An 18,267-nucleotide genomic window follows, 5' to 3' on the forward strand; every position below is an offset into this window, starting at 1 on the left:
GCATTTGTTTAGACATATTCATAAAAGTTTTAAACCGCCTATTCACCCTCCCTCTAGGCGGCATCAGTGTCCTTTCAGTCTGCCAAAAGGTTCCTGCTTCTCATTCATCGTGTATAAATCATCATGATCTTCCTTATCTCAATTCTTATGCACCTCATCTACTGGTTGGTGTCTTGCTTCATCTTGTCCCCCTCTTGATTCACCCTCATCTCCTTGCTGGCAAGCCTCGCATGCCTATCATTTACCATGTCGAGGACTAAGTGGTGGTGGCATGCCACCATGGCCGAAGTAGTTGTCGTCAAGGCAACATCAGAGTGAGGAATGGGACACTAGGTCCTCCTGGGTTTACATGATGAGGCACGACGGTGGGGGCACACAAACATGGTGGCGATGTCGAGTGGTGGTGGCGTCGCTAGGGGAAAGCGGTCGGGGAAAAAATATTGACATGAAAAAAAAACTAGATAGAGGCACTTCCAAGCAATGTAATATGAGCCCTAGACTTACACGTCCGAGGACTAACAATGAAAGCGAATGGAAGTGAATATAGAATTACGATGAGTTGAGTAGCTATAAAGATTGAAACTGAAAGACCGACTCATCTTGTTTACACGTAGGTTCGACATGCGTCGATCGAGACGACTGGGTCGAGCATGCACACCATCGATTATTTAGACGCATGACCGTCATAGGCGTTGGATAGGAAGAGAGAGGGGTGTCACTAAACTCATTATGTGGGTATGGATTGTTGCTCATGTAGGAACAAATTAATAAAGGTGAAAGTATACAACCGTTGTGTATGGACATCCGCCTTATCTCGTCTAGATGTCACACCCCATGTTTTCTAATTTGGAAATCTAAACTTTTCTATGGAAAAAACAGAGGTCCAATTTGAAGCTTTGTGTGGATTGGAGTTAGAGAGTTGAAATTAGCTTCTTAAATGACTTACTTGACTTCGTTGATATTTGAATCTTCTCTAAAAAGTGGTATTGTAGACAAACATGACACAAACCTTTGAATCTAATTTTGACATGCGAGGAAGATCACATTTTTTTAATCATATAAACGAATTCAAAAGGTTTTATCTTACTTAAACCTTACAACCCCATATTCCTAATAAAAGGGTATTTTATTTCAAAACAAAAATTATTAAAAATCATTTCCAAGTCCTACATTATAAATATTTATGTTTCCCCGAGAAATAAGTTTTATAAAATAATTAAGTAAATGATTTACCCTATATGTAAAAACAACAACAAATAGGAAAGCATGATCTAATGATTATTTTGGTATCTACAATTATTTGGAAAATTCTCCGGGCTATATTATCATGATTATAACTAATTTCGACAAAATATCAAATCATCAATTTCAACTCAAACGTATATCACCGATTCAAACATTTCCTAAAACAAGTTTTGCTAAAATACATATGTAAACGATTCAATCCTTTTTGTGCGAGCGTTTCGACTAGATGCTAGAACTCACATCTAAGACATACCACTATTACTAGTGTGACTTGGTACATTTTAAGTGCTAGGTATGCTAACCAATTAGATCCAAGTCAATATGTTTTTTCTTAAATTCTTCTCTTTGTTTAGCAGGTCCAAGCAATCAAATATGTACTATTCACATAGTTGAAAAAAAGCATCGCCAATTTATACAAAATAGTTTTACCTTTTTTATAATTCACCATATCACTACTAGTTTGAGTGCAAGTTTTTTCATGCACATCTATGTTCGTATTATTAAATACAGAAGTTCGTCCTGCCCCAATGCAATACCATTGTTAAAATATAATCTTGTAAGTAAATAAGATTATAATAATTTAAAAGTCTTCATTATTTTGTTAATTCAGATTCTATTTAAATCAATGGAAATTGTAAGGGACAACAAAATCACAATCTTCTACGAGTTAGTTCCCACCACATAGATGTACTAGTCTATTTGTAGCATATATATATATTTTTTTAAATCCTAGAGATTTCTAGAGTGCATCAGATAATTAAATACCATAACAATTACATGATAGGCTATTATGTGAGTTTAGTTACCGTAGAACAATATCACGTGAGCACTAGCAAACTTAACTACATGTAGAAGACTAAGCACGTGAAGCAAATGTGCATATGGAACAAGTACTAGTGCAAGAAAAGAGAGAAGAAGTGCATACATCGTAATCGGGAGGATTGGCACTGCAACATCTCCATTGTTTGTTGTCTCCCATGGCGTTGTCGATGTTCGTCCCTAAACCCACGGGAGGCACGAATGCGGTGACGACGGCAAGTGGCAATGGCTTTGTGGGCGAGAAGGATATGCATGATAATCCACGGGGTAGGGGTCTTGGACTTGCAGCTGAAGTTCTTGTTTAGAGGCCCCTCCAAAGCCTTTTTGATCCGGGGTATGGTTTCCGCTAGAGCAGCTTTTAGCGCTCAACCTCTCCTCTAAATTCACTGCATTTTCAAGGCTATATGTTTTGAGGACATTAGCTAGAGTTATAATTTGAGGTTAGAGGCTATGCGTTTTCATGACATAAGCTAAAGTTACTATTTGAGGTTTTACGTTTTTTCTAGACAAAGTTACTTTTTCTTTAGGATAAGACAAAGTTACTATTTGGTGTAAGCCTCCGATGAACTCCTACAAATTAAATGTAGATGCCTGTTTTTTCACAAATGGAACAGGAGCTGCAGGTGCTATTATACGTGATGGGAGGGGGGCAGCAATCGCTGGCTCGCTGCTCCAATTCATGGATAACGCTACTTCGGCGGAAGCAGCTGCGCTTTTGCAGGGCTTTGCAATTGGTTGATAGAATTGATTGCTCTCTAATTATAATTGAATCCGATTCCCTGAAAATTGTTCAAGCTTTCAAAGGAGAGATTGAGATCAGAGGCCCTTATCACGCTATCCTCTCTGACTGCTTTCAGGTGGCGAGCAGGATCAGACCTTTCTACATACAACATTGTCTTAGAGAAGCAAACATGGTGGCGCATAAGTTAGCTAGAACTTGTTTTGATTCTAATAATTCTATTTTCTGGGACTGTGATCCTCCTAGTTTTATTATTGCCGATGTAATCAAAGATGTGACTTTGCTCCCACATTTGTAACTGTACTAGTTGTTGTGGCAGCAGGTTCCAGACGCACTCTTTTCCTTCCAGGGTACCGAAGGGGACTGGAATGTTTTTAATGAAGCGGCCTGCTGTCCTTATATGAATGGTTTCAAAAAAAAAAAAAAAACAATTTGAGGCATCAAACAGGAAAAGCCTAATGGAACAGACCCATTTCCATTGTATTCCTACTGCCTCTTAGGATTAGGGCCCATTAGATGCAAAACGGAGCAACTATTTTGTGGCCCAGGCCCAAATGCAGTTTGGCTACGAGCCTACGACCCTCATCGTTTTTGTTTGTTTTGATTGCCAGCGCTGCGTAAATGTGGAGATGTGAAGTGTCCACGTGAATGCGTAGCTACCAATGGAAAGTCGTGGGTTGCATAAATTTTTGTTTCTGGAAAACGTGGTTGCACGAATGACACGATTTTCTTCCGAAGAAGCAAAGCCATTAGTCATTCTACACATCAAATATTGCGGTGTAAAATGTACAACTACTTCAATTGAAGTGAAAATTTTAAATTTAAGTTTGACACTTTGGTATTTTATAAAGGTGAAATATTTTTTAGTTAGAGGCGACGTTTTCATCGACAATGAGATAACTTTGGCGACTTCATCAATCTCAAGGTTTGCTAGATTAAATTCTTAAAATTAGTTTTTGAGAGGGTGCTCATACGAGTTAGGTATGCGTGTGTTTATAGGAGTGATTGTATATACGTTTTTGTGAGCGTCTAGGTCTGTACTGTGTTTCCTAAAAAAATCTATTAAATACAAATATTCATTTGGGCTGTTCAAAGGAATTTAGTTTACTTTTGAAATGATGAATTTAAATTGCTAGTGGTGTGAGGGAGTACACGAGAAGCTTCCCGGAACAAAACGACGGCAGTCGGCGGGTCTGCTCCGAGTCGCCGTATTCCCGAGTCCCAGTGCAGCCCACGTCGTCGGCTTCCTCTCCACACCCCCGTCGCGCCCGCCCCCCATGCACTCCTCCGCGGCGGCGGCCGCCGCCTTTCTCACCCCCGCCGTCGCGGCCTCCAACCGCCTAGTCCCGCTCCGGCGGGCGAGGCGCTTCGCTGTGCGCGCCGTCGCCTCCCCTCCCGCCTCCAAGCCCGCGTCCTCGCCCACCAAGGTGAGATCGCCGAACTATTACTAGCCGGATACGAGTATCAACATTATCAATTCGTGTGCATGTCCGTCCGATTTGAGCTCATCAGAATCATTCTATTGGGTCATTCTTGCTTTAGAATCCGTTGGAGTCCTAGCGCGATTGGGGCAAAAAAGTCCGACCCCGAACTATTCGAGGCGGATTTTAGACCTCAAATTCCTTGATAGAGCTGTTTGTTCTTTTCGTCAATTGCTACATTTCTGCAACGCAGTATCATCCATTTGTCCTTAGTAAGATTCAATTTTACTTCTCCAACTGCTATTTCAAAAACTTATCAACATTCGTACCTGGATAATACGGTCAATTTAACCTTGTGCAAGATGCTTAGCCCTAGAGAAAATTTCAATACCCGTACTACTACATTTATGATGTTAGTGCCTGATGATTATTGGGTCAAATCATCGAAACAATGTTGTGGTTTTTTCTTGAAGATGTGGAATTACTATAGCGTGAAAAGGTTTTGTGTCCTGTGGTTGGTATTCTTGAACCTTTTCATTTCAGCTAACGTTATCGAGCTCTTTATTTTCACCCTCTCTCATTCCACTAACTCTTTTTCTTCAAAACACATTTGGATGCATATTGTTGTGTATTAGAAGGCGCAAAGCACAAATTAAACAACAGTAGGTGTTTGCAGTGTTCTTTGGCATGTTTGGTTCTACCTTTGTCCTATACTTGGTTCTACCTACTTAATTGCTAGTGCAGTGTTCTTGCAGTGTTGATGTAATTGATTACTTGGTGTGTGTGTGGCTGAGTTGATGTTTATATTTGCATGATCTCTAAGAAGGAGTGAAGTTATTACTCCCACAGTCATAGTGATGAGAGTTTGAGATGTAATGATTTGACTTCACATGGAAAATTTAAACTGCGAGTCCTAGCGCGATTGGGGCCTTCAAATTATTCGAGGCGTATTTAGATCTCGAATTGTTTGGTAGGACTTCGGGCAATCAGGTCCATAAGGATTTCTCATATTGGTTTAAAAGTTCAAAATCCTGGCAAAACTTTGCTTGAACAACAGGGTGTCTGACACTGAAATGTCAAAGTTGGGTGATGCACACTGCTAAGATACTAGCAGAAGTTCAGAATGAATTTAGAATACTGTTAAATCTAGTGTACACGAAGCTTACTCTTGAACTCTTGTTTTTTTTTTGGAAAAATACGCCGTAGCATACAAAGATGAGAACAAATACAGACATATACCGAGAGCATACAGTTGCCTCCGCCAGCATACACAGAAGGCCCAAAAAGTAACTAAGTAACATATACATCCGCAAAGACCTTTGTGCTTGGGACAACCACCATCATGCTCTGCCGCTAAAGAAACCATAGGAGAAGAACGACGAAGCGACCATTATCCTAGGAACAAAAAAAAAACATCGCCCAATGGCTTTATTAGCCGCAGTAGCTCTGAAGACAGGATCGAAGACTTCGCTGGAACAACACGATCGGGGACACACCCATGCTTCTCTATCCTCACATCTGAGGCCACTGACGAACGTCGTCATGGAAGACACCCAGATCTGCTCCGTGGTTCCTGTAGAAACCACAGCTGCCCTTCCTGAGCTTGAAGGGCTGCCACCACCACTGCACAAAGACGAAGCGTCGGACGGTCACCTAATCCTGAACAATCCACCAGATTCGGTAAACGACCGGCGGACTGAACCCTCCATGTGCTCCATGTCGATATCTGAGCCAGCACCATCTCAGTGGGGATGGATCGGGGAGGATTCATTCCGACGCGAGGACACCGCTACCACTTCGCCATCCTTGCCGGGACAACCTAACCTACCATGGTTTTAAAGGCGTTAAGGCGTCCGGGGGGGGGGGGACGCTCTGACGGTTAGGCGATGCCTAGGCGGACGCTTTAGACGCCTCCTAGGCGCCTAAGGCGGACGTTTTTCCAAGACGGAGGGGGAGCACTTGGACGCCTAAGCGTCGCTTAGGAGACGCCTTTAAAACCATGTAACCTACAGAAAAGTAGGATCTTCTCTCGCCAGCCATCGTGGTGCTGCATCTCTGAAGGCCACGAGGGCCTTCAGATCCTGGGCAGACCTTCCCGTGGGAGGGCATGCTTCCGGATCACCTCCAAGAACCTCTCCTGGCAGCTAGGATTTCTTTTGTGTTCAGTAGAAACTGAGTACCAAAAGAGCGAAACAGGCGTGGGCGGTGAAATCTTCAGTTGCAAAGACGAGAGATTGTTAGAGAGTCTAATGATCACTGATGAAATATCTGTTCTTCTCTTTAAAAGAATGAACTGCTACATTTTGCATCCTGCAACACAATATCCTTCATTCTCCATAAAAAAAATATGTTACATCTGCAACTTTTATTGCAAGACAATTATCACATGAATTAATACTTGGATAGCATGACGAGCTTAACCTTGTGCTAGATGTTTAGCCTTAGAGAGACTATATCTATGATGTTATCGGTTGATGACTGTTGGGTAAAATCATCAAAACAGTGCTGTGGTTTTTTGTTGAAAAGATGATTTACTGCAACCTGAATTTTTTTTAGCCTATATGACATACAATATGAAATGGAAGTAGTTTAAATACTGCTGTGTTGTCCACATGTATGTTAGGTTTTGTGTACCATTGTTGGCAGCCTTCAACCGTTTTGGCTTACGTTATATCGAGGATCCTGTAAACCTGCTCTCAGTTTTCTCCTTCTCTTGTTCCATTAACTCTTTTTCTCGATCATGCATTTAAATTTGTGTCATTGTGTTTTAGAAGAGCACTAAAGAAGGAACAAAGCACAAAGAAAACAACAATAGGTTGTTACAATGTGCAGTGTTTTTGCAATATTTGGTTCTACCTTTGCCCTATATTTGGTTCAACCTACTCTTGATCGCCAGTACAGTTTTTTGCAATGTCGATATTAGTACTTGTTTTGTGTGCCTGAGTTTATGCATATATTTGCATGATATCCAAGAAAGAGTGTAGCTTATGTCCTATTGCTTCCACAGTCACAATGATGAGAGGTTCAGATCTAAGAAATTGAATTTACAAGGAAAACAAACGGGAAATAGGAGGGCAAGCAAATGTGCCACCCGTGCTCTTTTTTTGTTTTTTTTGTTTTGCCCACTCCTCTCTTTTATGTCATGTGCATATTGCACCCTGTGTTGATAACATGTTGCCTGCCACCCATGATCTGTTTGATTTCCCAAGTGTACCCAAGGTTGCAGACTCCTTCAACTTGCGGATTCATAGGCTTCAATGTCATGGACCTGGAGGGGAGATAGCTAGCTAGGATCTAAATCATCTAGGTACAGGAATTTAAGGCAAGGAAATAAGGTAAAAACAGGAAGAACAGGAAATAGGGTTTTGGTTTTTGTTATTCGTCGAGCCACCCAGCCTCCCACTCTCCGGCCTTATAACGACGACCGCGAGCCTCAACAATTAATTGTACTTATTACAAACCCGCGCTTACTAGCGCTAATCCACAATACAGAGAGAATATGCGAGGGAATATTGCCAAATGCGGTAACTTTGAATATGCGCCGTTGGATCTCTTTTGGACGGCTGTGCTTGATTCCAGGCGACGATGATCATCAGGCATAGTGTGAGATATCTGAATAAGATCCTGACAATACCAGCCGCTCGTGGCAAGACTACAAGGCTTGAATAATGGAAAAGCTGCTTGAATGAACTTCACATCCTCCCATGTTGCTTCTTCCGAGAGATTCTCCTAGTGAATGAGCCATTGATCGACAGCAATGTCATAGTCACCAGCTGAACGAGGAACTTGGCGACGTTGCAGAATTCTGTAAGGAGCAGTTTTGATCTTACCTTCGTTGATTTACATGAAATACATCATGTAACTTCGTTCCCTCTGGCAACTGTAACCTGTAAGCGACCACACCCACTTTCTGGATTACTCGAAATGGCCCATAAAATTTTGATGTTAATTTTAGAGAATTTCTCAGTCCCAAGGCAGCTTCTCTGTAGGGCTGCATTTTCAGATAGACCAAATCTCTCACTTTGAATTTCTTCGCTGTTCTCTTGGCATCAGCAAATTTCTTCATTCTCTTCTGAGCATGTTGTAAATTAGTCTGCAATGCCTTAATGGCTTCCTCCTGCTCTTGCAATGTTACCTCTGCTTCCTGGGAGACATTGCATGGGTTAGCAATATCACCAATCTGTGGTGGTTTGTATCCATATAATGCTTCAAATGGTGATTTGGTGGAATTCTGTAGGGTCTGATATTTGGTGGATTTGCTCCCTCCTTCAACACAATTCTGTGATCACAATCCCTTTTTGGAGGAAGTCCTTTTGGTATCTGGAATACATCCTCAAATTCATGAAGGATTGCCTGGATACTTGGTGGCAGTGTGACTGAAGACTGCAGCTCTGTCTTGTCAGTCACCAGGTATAATTGGATTAAATATCCTGCATTCCCCTTGTTCAGTAATTTGGAGCACCTTTTTGCAGTTATACACTTGGTATTTTGTCCCTGTGTATGGTCTACAAATGTATGCACCACATCCTCCTTTGTCAGAGATAGGGTTCTGCCTACCCAATCAAAGGTTGTAGGGTTGTAGTTCTTGAGCCAGGACACTCCCAATACTAGATCATATCCTTTTAGTGGCAAGACACGAAAGTCACTGTGGAACTGCACTTTCTGTATAGAAAAGGGATAATTTGACACCACTGCTTCTGTGGTCAGTGTCCCTCCTCCAGCTACTATCACTTTCCTTGTTGCAGTATTTCTCATTGGGAGATTTAATTTAACTGCAAAATCATGATCAATAAATGTGTTGGAGCTGCCAGAATCCACCAAAGCAACATCAGAAAGGGCAACTAAAGTTAAGGCTGATACACTGTTCGGGAGAGGCGGCCGAGGGGCGACTAAAGTTTCCAGCTCTCGCCGGAGGATCCGCCGCTCCCCTTCGCCTCCGGTTGCCGTTCTGGCGCCGTGAGGTGGAGGGGAGCTCCGGGATCTCGTCCTGCGTGTAGATAGGTAGGGGTAGGTTTCTGTTTTGGTCTCCAGGCGATGCTGCTGAAGACGGTGGCGGCGGCTTCGTTGTGTTGGAGTTTGTCCTCCCCCTCCTTTCCCCGTTCTGGCCTTGGTGCCGGGGAGGTAGTGGAGGTTCGTCGGGCGTGGTTCTGCGCCTCTGCTTCTCCGGCCGGCCTCGGTGGCGAGGGGAGGAGCGGGTGGAGGTCGGCGTCCATGTTTGCTGGCAGGTGGTTCTGGTGGGTTTCTTCTTCGACGCTTCAGCTCTGGCCGGCCTTGGTGGCGAGGGGAGCTGTGTTCGGAGGTGGTGAGGGGTCCGTGGTGGTGGACCTAGGTGGCGCGTCGCCGGCTGGAAGAAGGGTGGTTGCGGGGAGTGTCTGCTGTGGCCGTGTTCGTTCAGCGACGCTCGGATCCGTCCTCCAGAGGCGGACAGCTCCTGCGGCCTTCTACAAGGTGGGGCGGCGACTTCTTCCCGGCGGCGAGGGGTACGGCGGCGGCGCCGTCGCCTAGGTTTCTTGGGGCAAGTTCTGGATCTGATTGTGATCTTTTCTGGAAGCTCAGGGTGCTCTGTGCAAATTTCTGGGTTCTTGTGCTTTTTCTTTGTTTCTGTTGGACCTAGCTGTAATTTGTACTGAGTTTTCCTGTTTTATTAATCAGATCCTTCCTCAAAAAAAAAAAAAAAGAATCCACCAAAGCAACTGCTTGCCTTCCCCCAATAATAACTGGCAAGGATATTGTTTCATCACCATTCTGACCCTGAAATGCTGCTATAGATATGGACATTAACTTGTCCTTCTGTGGTAGATCCTCCCTAGGCAATTGCTGCAGCATGTGCTCCTGCTGTGGTACAGGTACATTATCTGTTTCTTCTATTTCTTCATCAGAGTGTCCCTGTAACTGAATAGCATGGAGTAGATTTTTGATCTCATTGCATTTGTGGCCATAGTGCCAGTTCTCTGGGCAGTACCAACATTTGCCTCTCTCTCTTGGTTTTTCCTGTATGGGTTTTGCCCTGTTGTCCCTTGCTGCACTATTTCTGTTGGCAGGGAAATTTGTCACTGGCTTAGCACTTGCTGGAGTTTTCTTGTTGTTGCACATATAAGATAATTCCTGCTTCCTAGCAAACCAGTAAGCATTTCTCAATGTTGCTGGTTGATGGCACTGAGTATCATGCTTGATAGTATCTTTTAAGCCACTGATAAAACGCAAGAGAAAGAAACTCTCAGGAAGATAAGGGTGATCATGTTTCATGAGAGTCATCCAATCCTCAAACTGATCAATATAGTGTTCCACTGAAGAGGTTTGCTTCAACTGCTAACATAGCTCCATAGATTCTTCAGCACCTGGGCAAGGAAAACGCTCACATAACAAAAAAGGACGTACCCAGTGCTGAGAGCTCCCGCACTGTGCGGGGTCTGGGGAAGGTGTTAGTGGCAAGCCTTACCCTCACGAAGTGCAATGTGAGGAGACCGCGACTCGAACCTGGGACCTCTCGGTCACAGGCGGTGAGGCTCTACCGCTGCACCAGGCCCGCCCTTCACAAAAAATTTCCCAACTCATCAGATGAATTTCAGGGCTTGTGCTGTTGAGCCAATGTTTTGGCCTTGCCTCTGACATGTGCATTAGCCCACTTTACTTTGTTTTCTGTGGTAATACCAGCAAGGGTGAAAACACTCTCACACTCCTGGATCCATATTGCAGCATTTTCTCCAGAGAAAAGGGGTAATTCTATACTTGGAGGTTGAATGTGAGGCTCCACTTGGTGTTGCTGAATATTGGGCTGTCTGTTTCAGTCTGATAAGCAATAGTTCTTCTGACATTGCTTGCAGTGTTCGGCCTTTGCTGCTCATTGCCATTGCTTCCTGCATGGGCCTCTTGCTGCTGAAAACATTGCATTGGTTGCTGTGGCTGCACTGTAGGCTGTGGTGGTGCAAAGGAATATTGAGGTGGTGGGTATATGGGTGGGAAAATTGGAGGAAAGTTCTGATTTTGTGGGAAGTATGGTGGTTGGGAAAATTGGTAATTGGTGTGTGGGTGGTTGTATTGGGCTGTTGGGGAGTGTGGCTGGTAAAGGTGTGGCTGGTGGTGGTATTGGCTTGGGTGTGTATATGGGTTTGTGTTGTAGTGTATCTGGGTTTGGTCTTGGTGCTGGCTTGTCTCTGGCATGGTGTGTGAAGGAAAAGGCATCGACTTTTGTGTGGTATATGGCAAGGTAGCGACTCTCAAGTTGTTTCCTTGAGTAGCGGGAAGAAAACATGGTTGCGGTAGTTGGCTTGGGTGTGGCTGGGATATAGTAGGTGGGGCGGAGTAGGGTGGGTGATGGTTTTGGTGAGACGAGCTTGCCCGCTCCGATGGGGTTTGGCCCTCCATGATCGGGCTGAGGTGGTGGTTTCCTGGCTGTGGGGGTGTATGCATTCCTTCTAGATCCTGTCTCATTTGTCCACGCGCAGCAGCAGATCCAGGCTGGTTCATGCTCATAGTCAATTGTGTAACCATGTCAGTAAGTTTAACAAGATTACCTTGTATCAGATCTACTGATTGTTGCTGCCGCTCGAGTTTCTTGTTGATGTTGAGGACCTCCCTTGGAAGGCGAGATCCAATCTCCTCCTCGGCCGCCGCCTGCGCCTGCGCCGCCTCCAAGATCGCTGCTTCCTCCGCATCACGCTCCATCCGCTCCTGGGAACGAGTCCTGATGATGGACATAATTTTCGGCGGAAAGGTGGAAGCTTCGGACCGAAACCCGCACAGATCGATGAAGAGATGATAGGCCCCGGGGGAAAAAATTTAGGTCGGAGGAACGATGCTCGTGATACCAATTGTCATGGACCTGGAGGGGAGATAGCTAGCTAGGATCTAAATCATCTAGGTACAGGAATTTAAGGCAAGGAAATAAGGTAAAAACAGGAAGAGCAGGAAATAGGGTTTTGGTTTTTGTTATTCGTCGAGCCACCCAGCCTCCCACTCTCCGGCCTTATAACGACGACCGCGAGCCTCGACAATTAATTGTACTTATTACAAACCCGCGCTTACTAGCGCTAATCCACATTACAGAGAGAATATGCGAGGGAATATTGCCAAATGCAGTAACTTTGAATCTGCGCCGTTGGATCTCTTTTGGACGGCTGTGCTTGATTCCAGGCGACGATGATCATCAGGCACAGTGTGAGATATCTGGATAAGATCCTGACATTTGATCACATTTTGTCATGTTATATTCTTCCAAAACCAGATTTCCTCACACAGTGTACTTTCTACCCGATTTAAATTGTGAGGCAAATGAAGCGGAATTGCTAAAAGTTTTTTCCTTGACTATCTGATTATTAACATAACTTAATTATCTGACAGTCTACATGATTTAAGACACGCCAGTGTTATGGCTATCCTGAAACTTTGCCATGTGTGCTTACTCAGCCAGAAAACTTGGAGGCCATATACAAGGATAGTCAATATGGTCCATGTGGATTGTTACCTAAAATTTGATCTTCTGGATAAATGAGATAAGCTAGATCTTGAAGACTTGAACAATAGACCATGTTGTGCTTAACTTAATGCTAATAGGCACAAAAGATCACCGAAGTTTGTGATTCTTGTTTACTCCGATAGTTTCCACTAGTACAATTGTTTTTCCATCCATTTATTAACATCAAGGTCTTCAGTGAATATCGACTACTTGAGTGGCGCTGTGGCAGATATCTCTACACATTGGACTTCTAACTGTGTTCACATGAGTAATTTTATTTCGCCTCTGCATGGAATTGTACTATTGTTTGTGCTGTAACGTTATTGTTATGCTTTTCTAGACTGGGAAGTGGCAGTGGACATTTGATGATAAGCCAATAAGCGTTTACTACGAGGAACATGAGCAGGGGACTGCTGAGAATGTGAAGAACATCCTTATGATTCCTACGATTTCTGATGTTAGCACAGTGGAAGAATGGAGAGTGGTTGCCAAAGATATTGTGACACGGAAAGGAGAACTCAGCTACCGTGCTACCATTGTTGATTGGCCTGGTCTGGGTTATTCAGACAGGCCATCACTGAACTACAATGCTGACGTGATGGAGAATTTTCTGGTTCAGCTAATTAACTCACCAAATAGTCCTGTGGCAGATGCAGGTAAACCTGATTTCACTCTTTCAATGCACTGGTACTTTATCATTGCAAGCACTTCCACTGGAATTTGTACCTGATTCTATACTTTGGTTATGCGTATTTGGTTGTCGACTTCTAGCCTTCAGTGGTAGCTTCCTACTTTGCCTGCATATACTTATTGTAACCATTGTTCTTAAAAAATAGATTAGCGGTTGAGACTGTTCAGTTTAACCAGAGTCCAGAAGGAGTATGTTTACGCTTTGCACAAAAGAATGCCTAGAGAACATGTTTCCTTGAAACGCTTTTCTTGGTTGTATGTGGAAGTTTGCTGGCAGCTCTATATTGGCGTCTAACGGTGCTCCTGATGTACTTACTAGGTAAAGTAGCAATGCAGTTCAAAGGGAGCTTACAGAGTTCAGCAGGACATTTAAGTTATAATGGAAGTGTTTTCTTGTTAATCTTGACGAGTAGACATATGCCAGAAAGTAGAAAAAAAATTCCAGCTAGTAGGACTGTAACTCAAACTCATCTTTTCAATGACATGAAATGCAAAGGTCCTTCGTGTTTTCTCGAAAAAAGGAAACAATTCCAGTTTGTTGATGTTTGTCACATTTACTGCACTTTTCAGTATAGGTTTCAATTTTTCGTTAGACTTTTGAAATCATTCTTCCGTTTAAATGCCTGTAGTCACTTAACGACGTGTTTGTATTGTCTATACTATGTTCAGATGGAGAACTGGTAGTAGTTGGAGGTGGTCATGCAGCAACGATAGCAGTCCGTGCGGCTGGGAAGGGCCTTATCAAACCATCTGCTGTTGCTGCTGTTGCACCAACTTGGGCTGGACCTCTTCCCATTGTATTTGGCCGAGGTTCTGATATGGAAACAAGGTAGTAAACCCTGGGCCCAACAAAGCTCTGTCACTGCTCACAATGTTTTTCGTGGTGTATGTCAATTTTCAAGTGTGGATATGCAAATATGTGTTTCACACATGTGATAAACATGAAACATACCCATAACTGTGAGATTGTCAAGTTATAGGAACAGTAAGATGATCTGGATAGTCTCTAGATACAGCAGGACTATAGGTTTTTAAATCTGTTGAAACATACTCTGCCTACTTCATCCTGCCATCTGTTCTGTCGTGTTCATGTCTGTCAGTAGTTTTATTACATGCATTCAGTGAAGTTTGTGTATCTCATTGAACGAAATCTGCTAGGTGTTTTTAGTACTCCCTCTGCCCCATGAAACTTGTCTGAAATTTTTCTAAATTTGGATGTATCTATACACTATTTAGCATGTAGATACACTCAAATTTGGACAACGTTAAGACAAGTTTCGTGGAACAGATGGAGTACAAAGTAATGCTCGCTGCTGTATTGTGCTCCTGGTTATTGAGCTTATGCAGTCATCTATTATATACTAAAAGCATAATACAGGGCTCTAAAATAGAGACACCACATTAATCCACATCATCAGAATTATTTTAATAGTTAGATCTGAAATTTATGGCTAGGATTTAACGAAGTATTAATAGTTACGTAACTAAAAACCAGTTCAATTTATTCAGCCTGACACGATCAATTGTGAAAGGAAAGTGCCATATTGGATAAACGTGAAATAAAACTAAACGTATGATTGGTCAAAAGTGGTGCACCAGGAGGTACACACAAAAAATTGTCTCACGTGCGTGTAGTTCAAAAAAAATATAGAGATAGAGTCCCTCTCATCTACGTATTGGCTTTTTTATGGTGGGTTGCAGTTTATTGTTATTAGGAAAAAATAATATATCATGTCTGTGTTGTTTAAGGGAACAAAGAGACAATATCCATTTATATTACACGTGAAAGCAAAGATATACATGCACATTGTACTCCAATTTTTGAATCTACGTGTATTATGTGCGTATAAAAGAATATAAGGTGATCTCACAATTTATGTGCATGTCATCAGTATCGAATTTGTCGATCACATATGTGAATTTTCTGCCAAATTCTTTTCACTATATACATAATTAATTATAGATATGTACATTTGAATATATTCTAAATATTATACTAATAAAAGTAAAGCATGTTTAGCGGCTAATTTTTTTATTTTAACGGCTGAGATTAAAAAATATAATAAATAGTATGTACAACAATAAATATGTACACATGAATACCTGACACGTAAGTATAAAATAAAATTTTAGCCATGTAAAACAAAGATTGAAATAAATATGACCGAAACATGCAAGAAAACAATTGGCCGGAGTACACCTGTATTTCATGGGCCGTGGGCGTGCAAAGGAAAGATTGCAAGAAATAGGATGGGAACATGTACCAAAAATCTGATTGGACTGCAGTATTTCATGGGACATGCAAAGAAAATCCGATTTACAGTTTGAAGGAAAAAAAGTACTGATCCTATTGTTTGTGTTCAAGCCATAGTAGCGTATCAAGATAAAACTCATATTTGAAGTAAAAAATGTGAAACTTATCTCCAAAAGAACCTAGCCGCGACCGTTAAAAAAGGAAACCACCTATTCCCTAGCTAGAACTAGAGCAAAAACATGGTGTGTCCATCAAATGGGTATGGTAGAATAAAAGGACTTCTGAATCACAGAAAAAAAAAGAATTCTTGCCAATGTGAAAGAGAATAAGAGAAAAAGATAGTACGCCAGGATAAAGCATTTAATTAAGTTTCCAAAGATACAAATGATATATTTGCATGTAAGAAAACCCGATACAAGATATAAGTGACAATAAGGTAAGAAGAGTAGTCTCTTCGATAACACAGAGATATGAGTTTAATCATATGAGTACGTAGAAATAAACAAATCCTCCAAAATATGCAATTTACGCTATTTCAAAATTTCCAAGCATATGGGTCGGCATAAAATGAACAATTTGTGGCGAGTGTACATGAAAATGGACACTTCTAAAATTTCTAATCAAAAAAAGTCGGTAACTACAATATTTTGTAAGGGAAAAATATGTAAATAAAATTGAGAACAGAAGAAAAGTATAAAAAAGCTTGATCGGACAGAACAAGGATTTATTAAAGTAATTTAGAAAGTATTTTAGGGAAGATGTGATAAGGCATGAATCATTCAGTTAAGGAATAATATATTTTGGAGCAATAAAAATCCCGATAAAAAACACTCCGTCAAGCTTCATTGTAGTCAACAAATTCCTGAAATCTTTATTGTATTCATAAATATCACTATAAATCTTACAGTTGAGTCAACTTTTTTTTTAAATGGCGTATTCTCCTACCATGTACACATTCAAAACAAAAACTAAAACACATACTCTCTTTAAATTTATGATTATCTTTTAAAATTTTAAGTTTGATTTACAGAAGTGAGGCGGTAATTCATGTTAATATTTAGTGTTGGATACGTCCATTTCACAATTAGTATTGAAATGGTTGGCGCGGTGTTGATTATTCCCCAATTAAAGATGGTTAAATTAAGTTTTCCCTATTTTTTATTGACCATGAATTTGTCATCACTAGAGCATATTAAATCTAATAGCACACATAGCTCTCCACAATTTCCAAACCATCTTTTTTTTTTGCAAAAAAGAGGCTAAGAGAACATTATAGTTTTATAAGATAATTAATTAATATTACTTCCTTCGATTTATAATAAAGGTCATGGTTTCACTTGGATCGGATAGAGTAGTTCTTTTGTATAAGTTAAATATTATGCCCTCGCATTTGCGAGGGCCACAATGCTAGTTCTATTAGTAATGCTTGTCCTTGGTTGTATGGAAGTGTCTATGTTGTTGCACAGAGAAAGTACAGTGAGTAGCATAGTTTTGCAGGCACTTCATTTCCAAATTGGTTATATTGCTTAATCAGTAAGGAGATAATCAATTCTGGTATCCAGTACTTGTTTCATGTGTATTACTATCACTCATTCTACTTAGGCTGATACATATATGTTAAAATGTGTGATGGAGGGTAGGAGGCATTTAACTTATGCTAAAGCAGTATGCGTTGAAATCACACATAATGAATAGTGATGTAGATAAATATATGCGATATGATCACCCCTGTTTGCCATTTTGTACAGATATGTAGCTTGTGAGTGCATAAGATTCAAACTGACGGGACTGATTCTTTTTTCATCTGCTAATAATAGGTATGGGCTTCTACGAGGAACCCTCAGGGCCCCAGCTATCGGCTGGATGATGTACAATGTTCTGGTGAGCAACGAGAAGTCCATCCAGTCTCAGTACAAGTCGCACGTCTATGCCAACCCTGAGAACGTGACGCCATATATTATCGAAAGCCGCTACGAGCTGACCAAAAGAAAAGGCGCACGATTCGTCCCAGCCGCATTCCTGACGGGTCTTCTTGATCCTGTTCAATCAAGGGAGGAGTTCCTGCAGCTGTTTGCCAAGTTGGATGAAGATGTCCCAGTTCTTGTTGTGTCGACACTGAATTCTCCCAGGAGGTCGAAGGCCGAGATGGAGGCTCTCAAGGGCGCCAAAGGCGTGACCAAATTCGTGGAGGTTCCAGGCGCGCTGCTGCCACAGGAAGAGTACCCCTTGGCAGTTGCAGAGGAACTCTACGGCTTTCTGCAGGAATCATTCTCATCAAGGAGATAAACTGCGAGTGTGGAAGCTACACTAGGGTGATGTCCAACCCTATAGCCTTTTGCCAGTAAATACATCGAGATTTTAGTAACATCAACAGCAAAGAAGCACCACTACTTCCTGTGTTGTACCACATATGTACAGGCCTGGTTTTGACAGAGCAGATGCCCATACAGCTTCAGTTTGTGTAAAAAGTATACTACCCTGATCAATAATTGCAGTTCACTGTTAGGCGCATCATCCATCGTGGTTCCAGTCTGACCGCATCAAGCAAGCCTAACCCCTGCATCATCATCTGGTGGCATACATTCATTGCACATGGCAGTAGCAGCTCCTCCAAGTCCCCTGGTTTCTTCCCATTGATGGCGAA

The 18,267-nt window shown here is 42.0% G+C and overlaps 1 protein-coding gene across 1 annotated transcript; it reads left to right on the forward strand.

The window, feature by feature from the left end:
- The first annotated feature begins 4,067 nt into the window (after positions 1–4,067).
- Positions 4,068–18,032, forward strand: LOC124654644. Its single transcript, XM_047193638.1, has 4 exons — positions 4,068–4,230; positions 13,020–13,335; positions 14,039–14,198; positions 17,441–18,032. The coding sequence occupies exons 1-4, from the start codon at positions 4,081–4,083 to the stop codon at positions 17,907–17,909; spliced, it is 1,095 nt and encodes a 364-aa protein (XP_047049594.1). The 5' UTR covers positions 4,068–4,080; the 3' UTR covers positions 17,910–18,032.
- The last annotated feature ends 235 nt before the right edge of the window (positions 18,033–18,267 follow it).

The sequence above is a fragment of the Lolium rigidum genome, chromosome 5 (genome assembly GCF_022539505.1).
Source record: "Lolium rigidum isolate FL_2022 chromosome 5, APGP_CSIRO_Lrig_0.1, whole genome shotgun sequence".
Classification (NCBI taxonomy): Eukaryota; Viridiplantae; Streptophyta; class Magnoliopsida; order Poales; family Poaceae; genus Lolium; species Lolium rigidum.

What these genes read in the sequence shown, in the direction of transcription:
- LOC124654644 (XM_047193638.1), top strand. Translation starts at nt 4,081, where the DNA reads ATGCACTCCTCCGCGGCGGCGGCCGCCGCCTTTCTCACCCCCGCCGTC. An exon ending in CCGCGTCCTCGCCCACCAAG is followed by an intron (nt 4,231 to 13,019) that starts GTGAGATCGCCG and finishes ATGCTTTTCTAG; the next exon opens with ACTGGGAAGTGGCAGTGGAC. An exon ending in GGTTCTGATATGGAAACAAG is followed by an intron (nt 14,199 to 17,440) that starts GTAGTAAACCCT and finishes TGCTAATAATAG; the next exon opens with GTATGGGCTTCTACGAGGAA.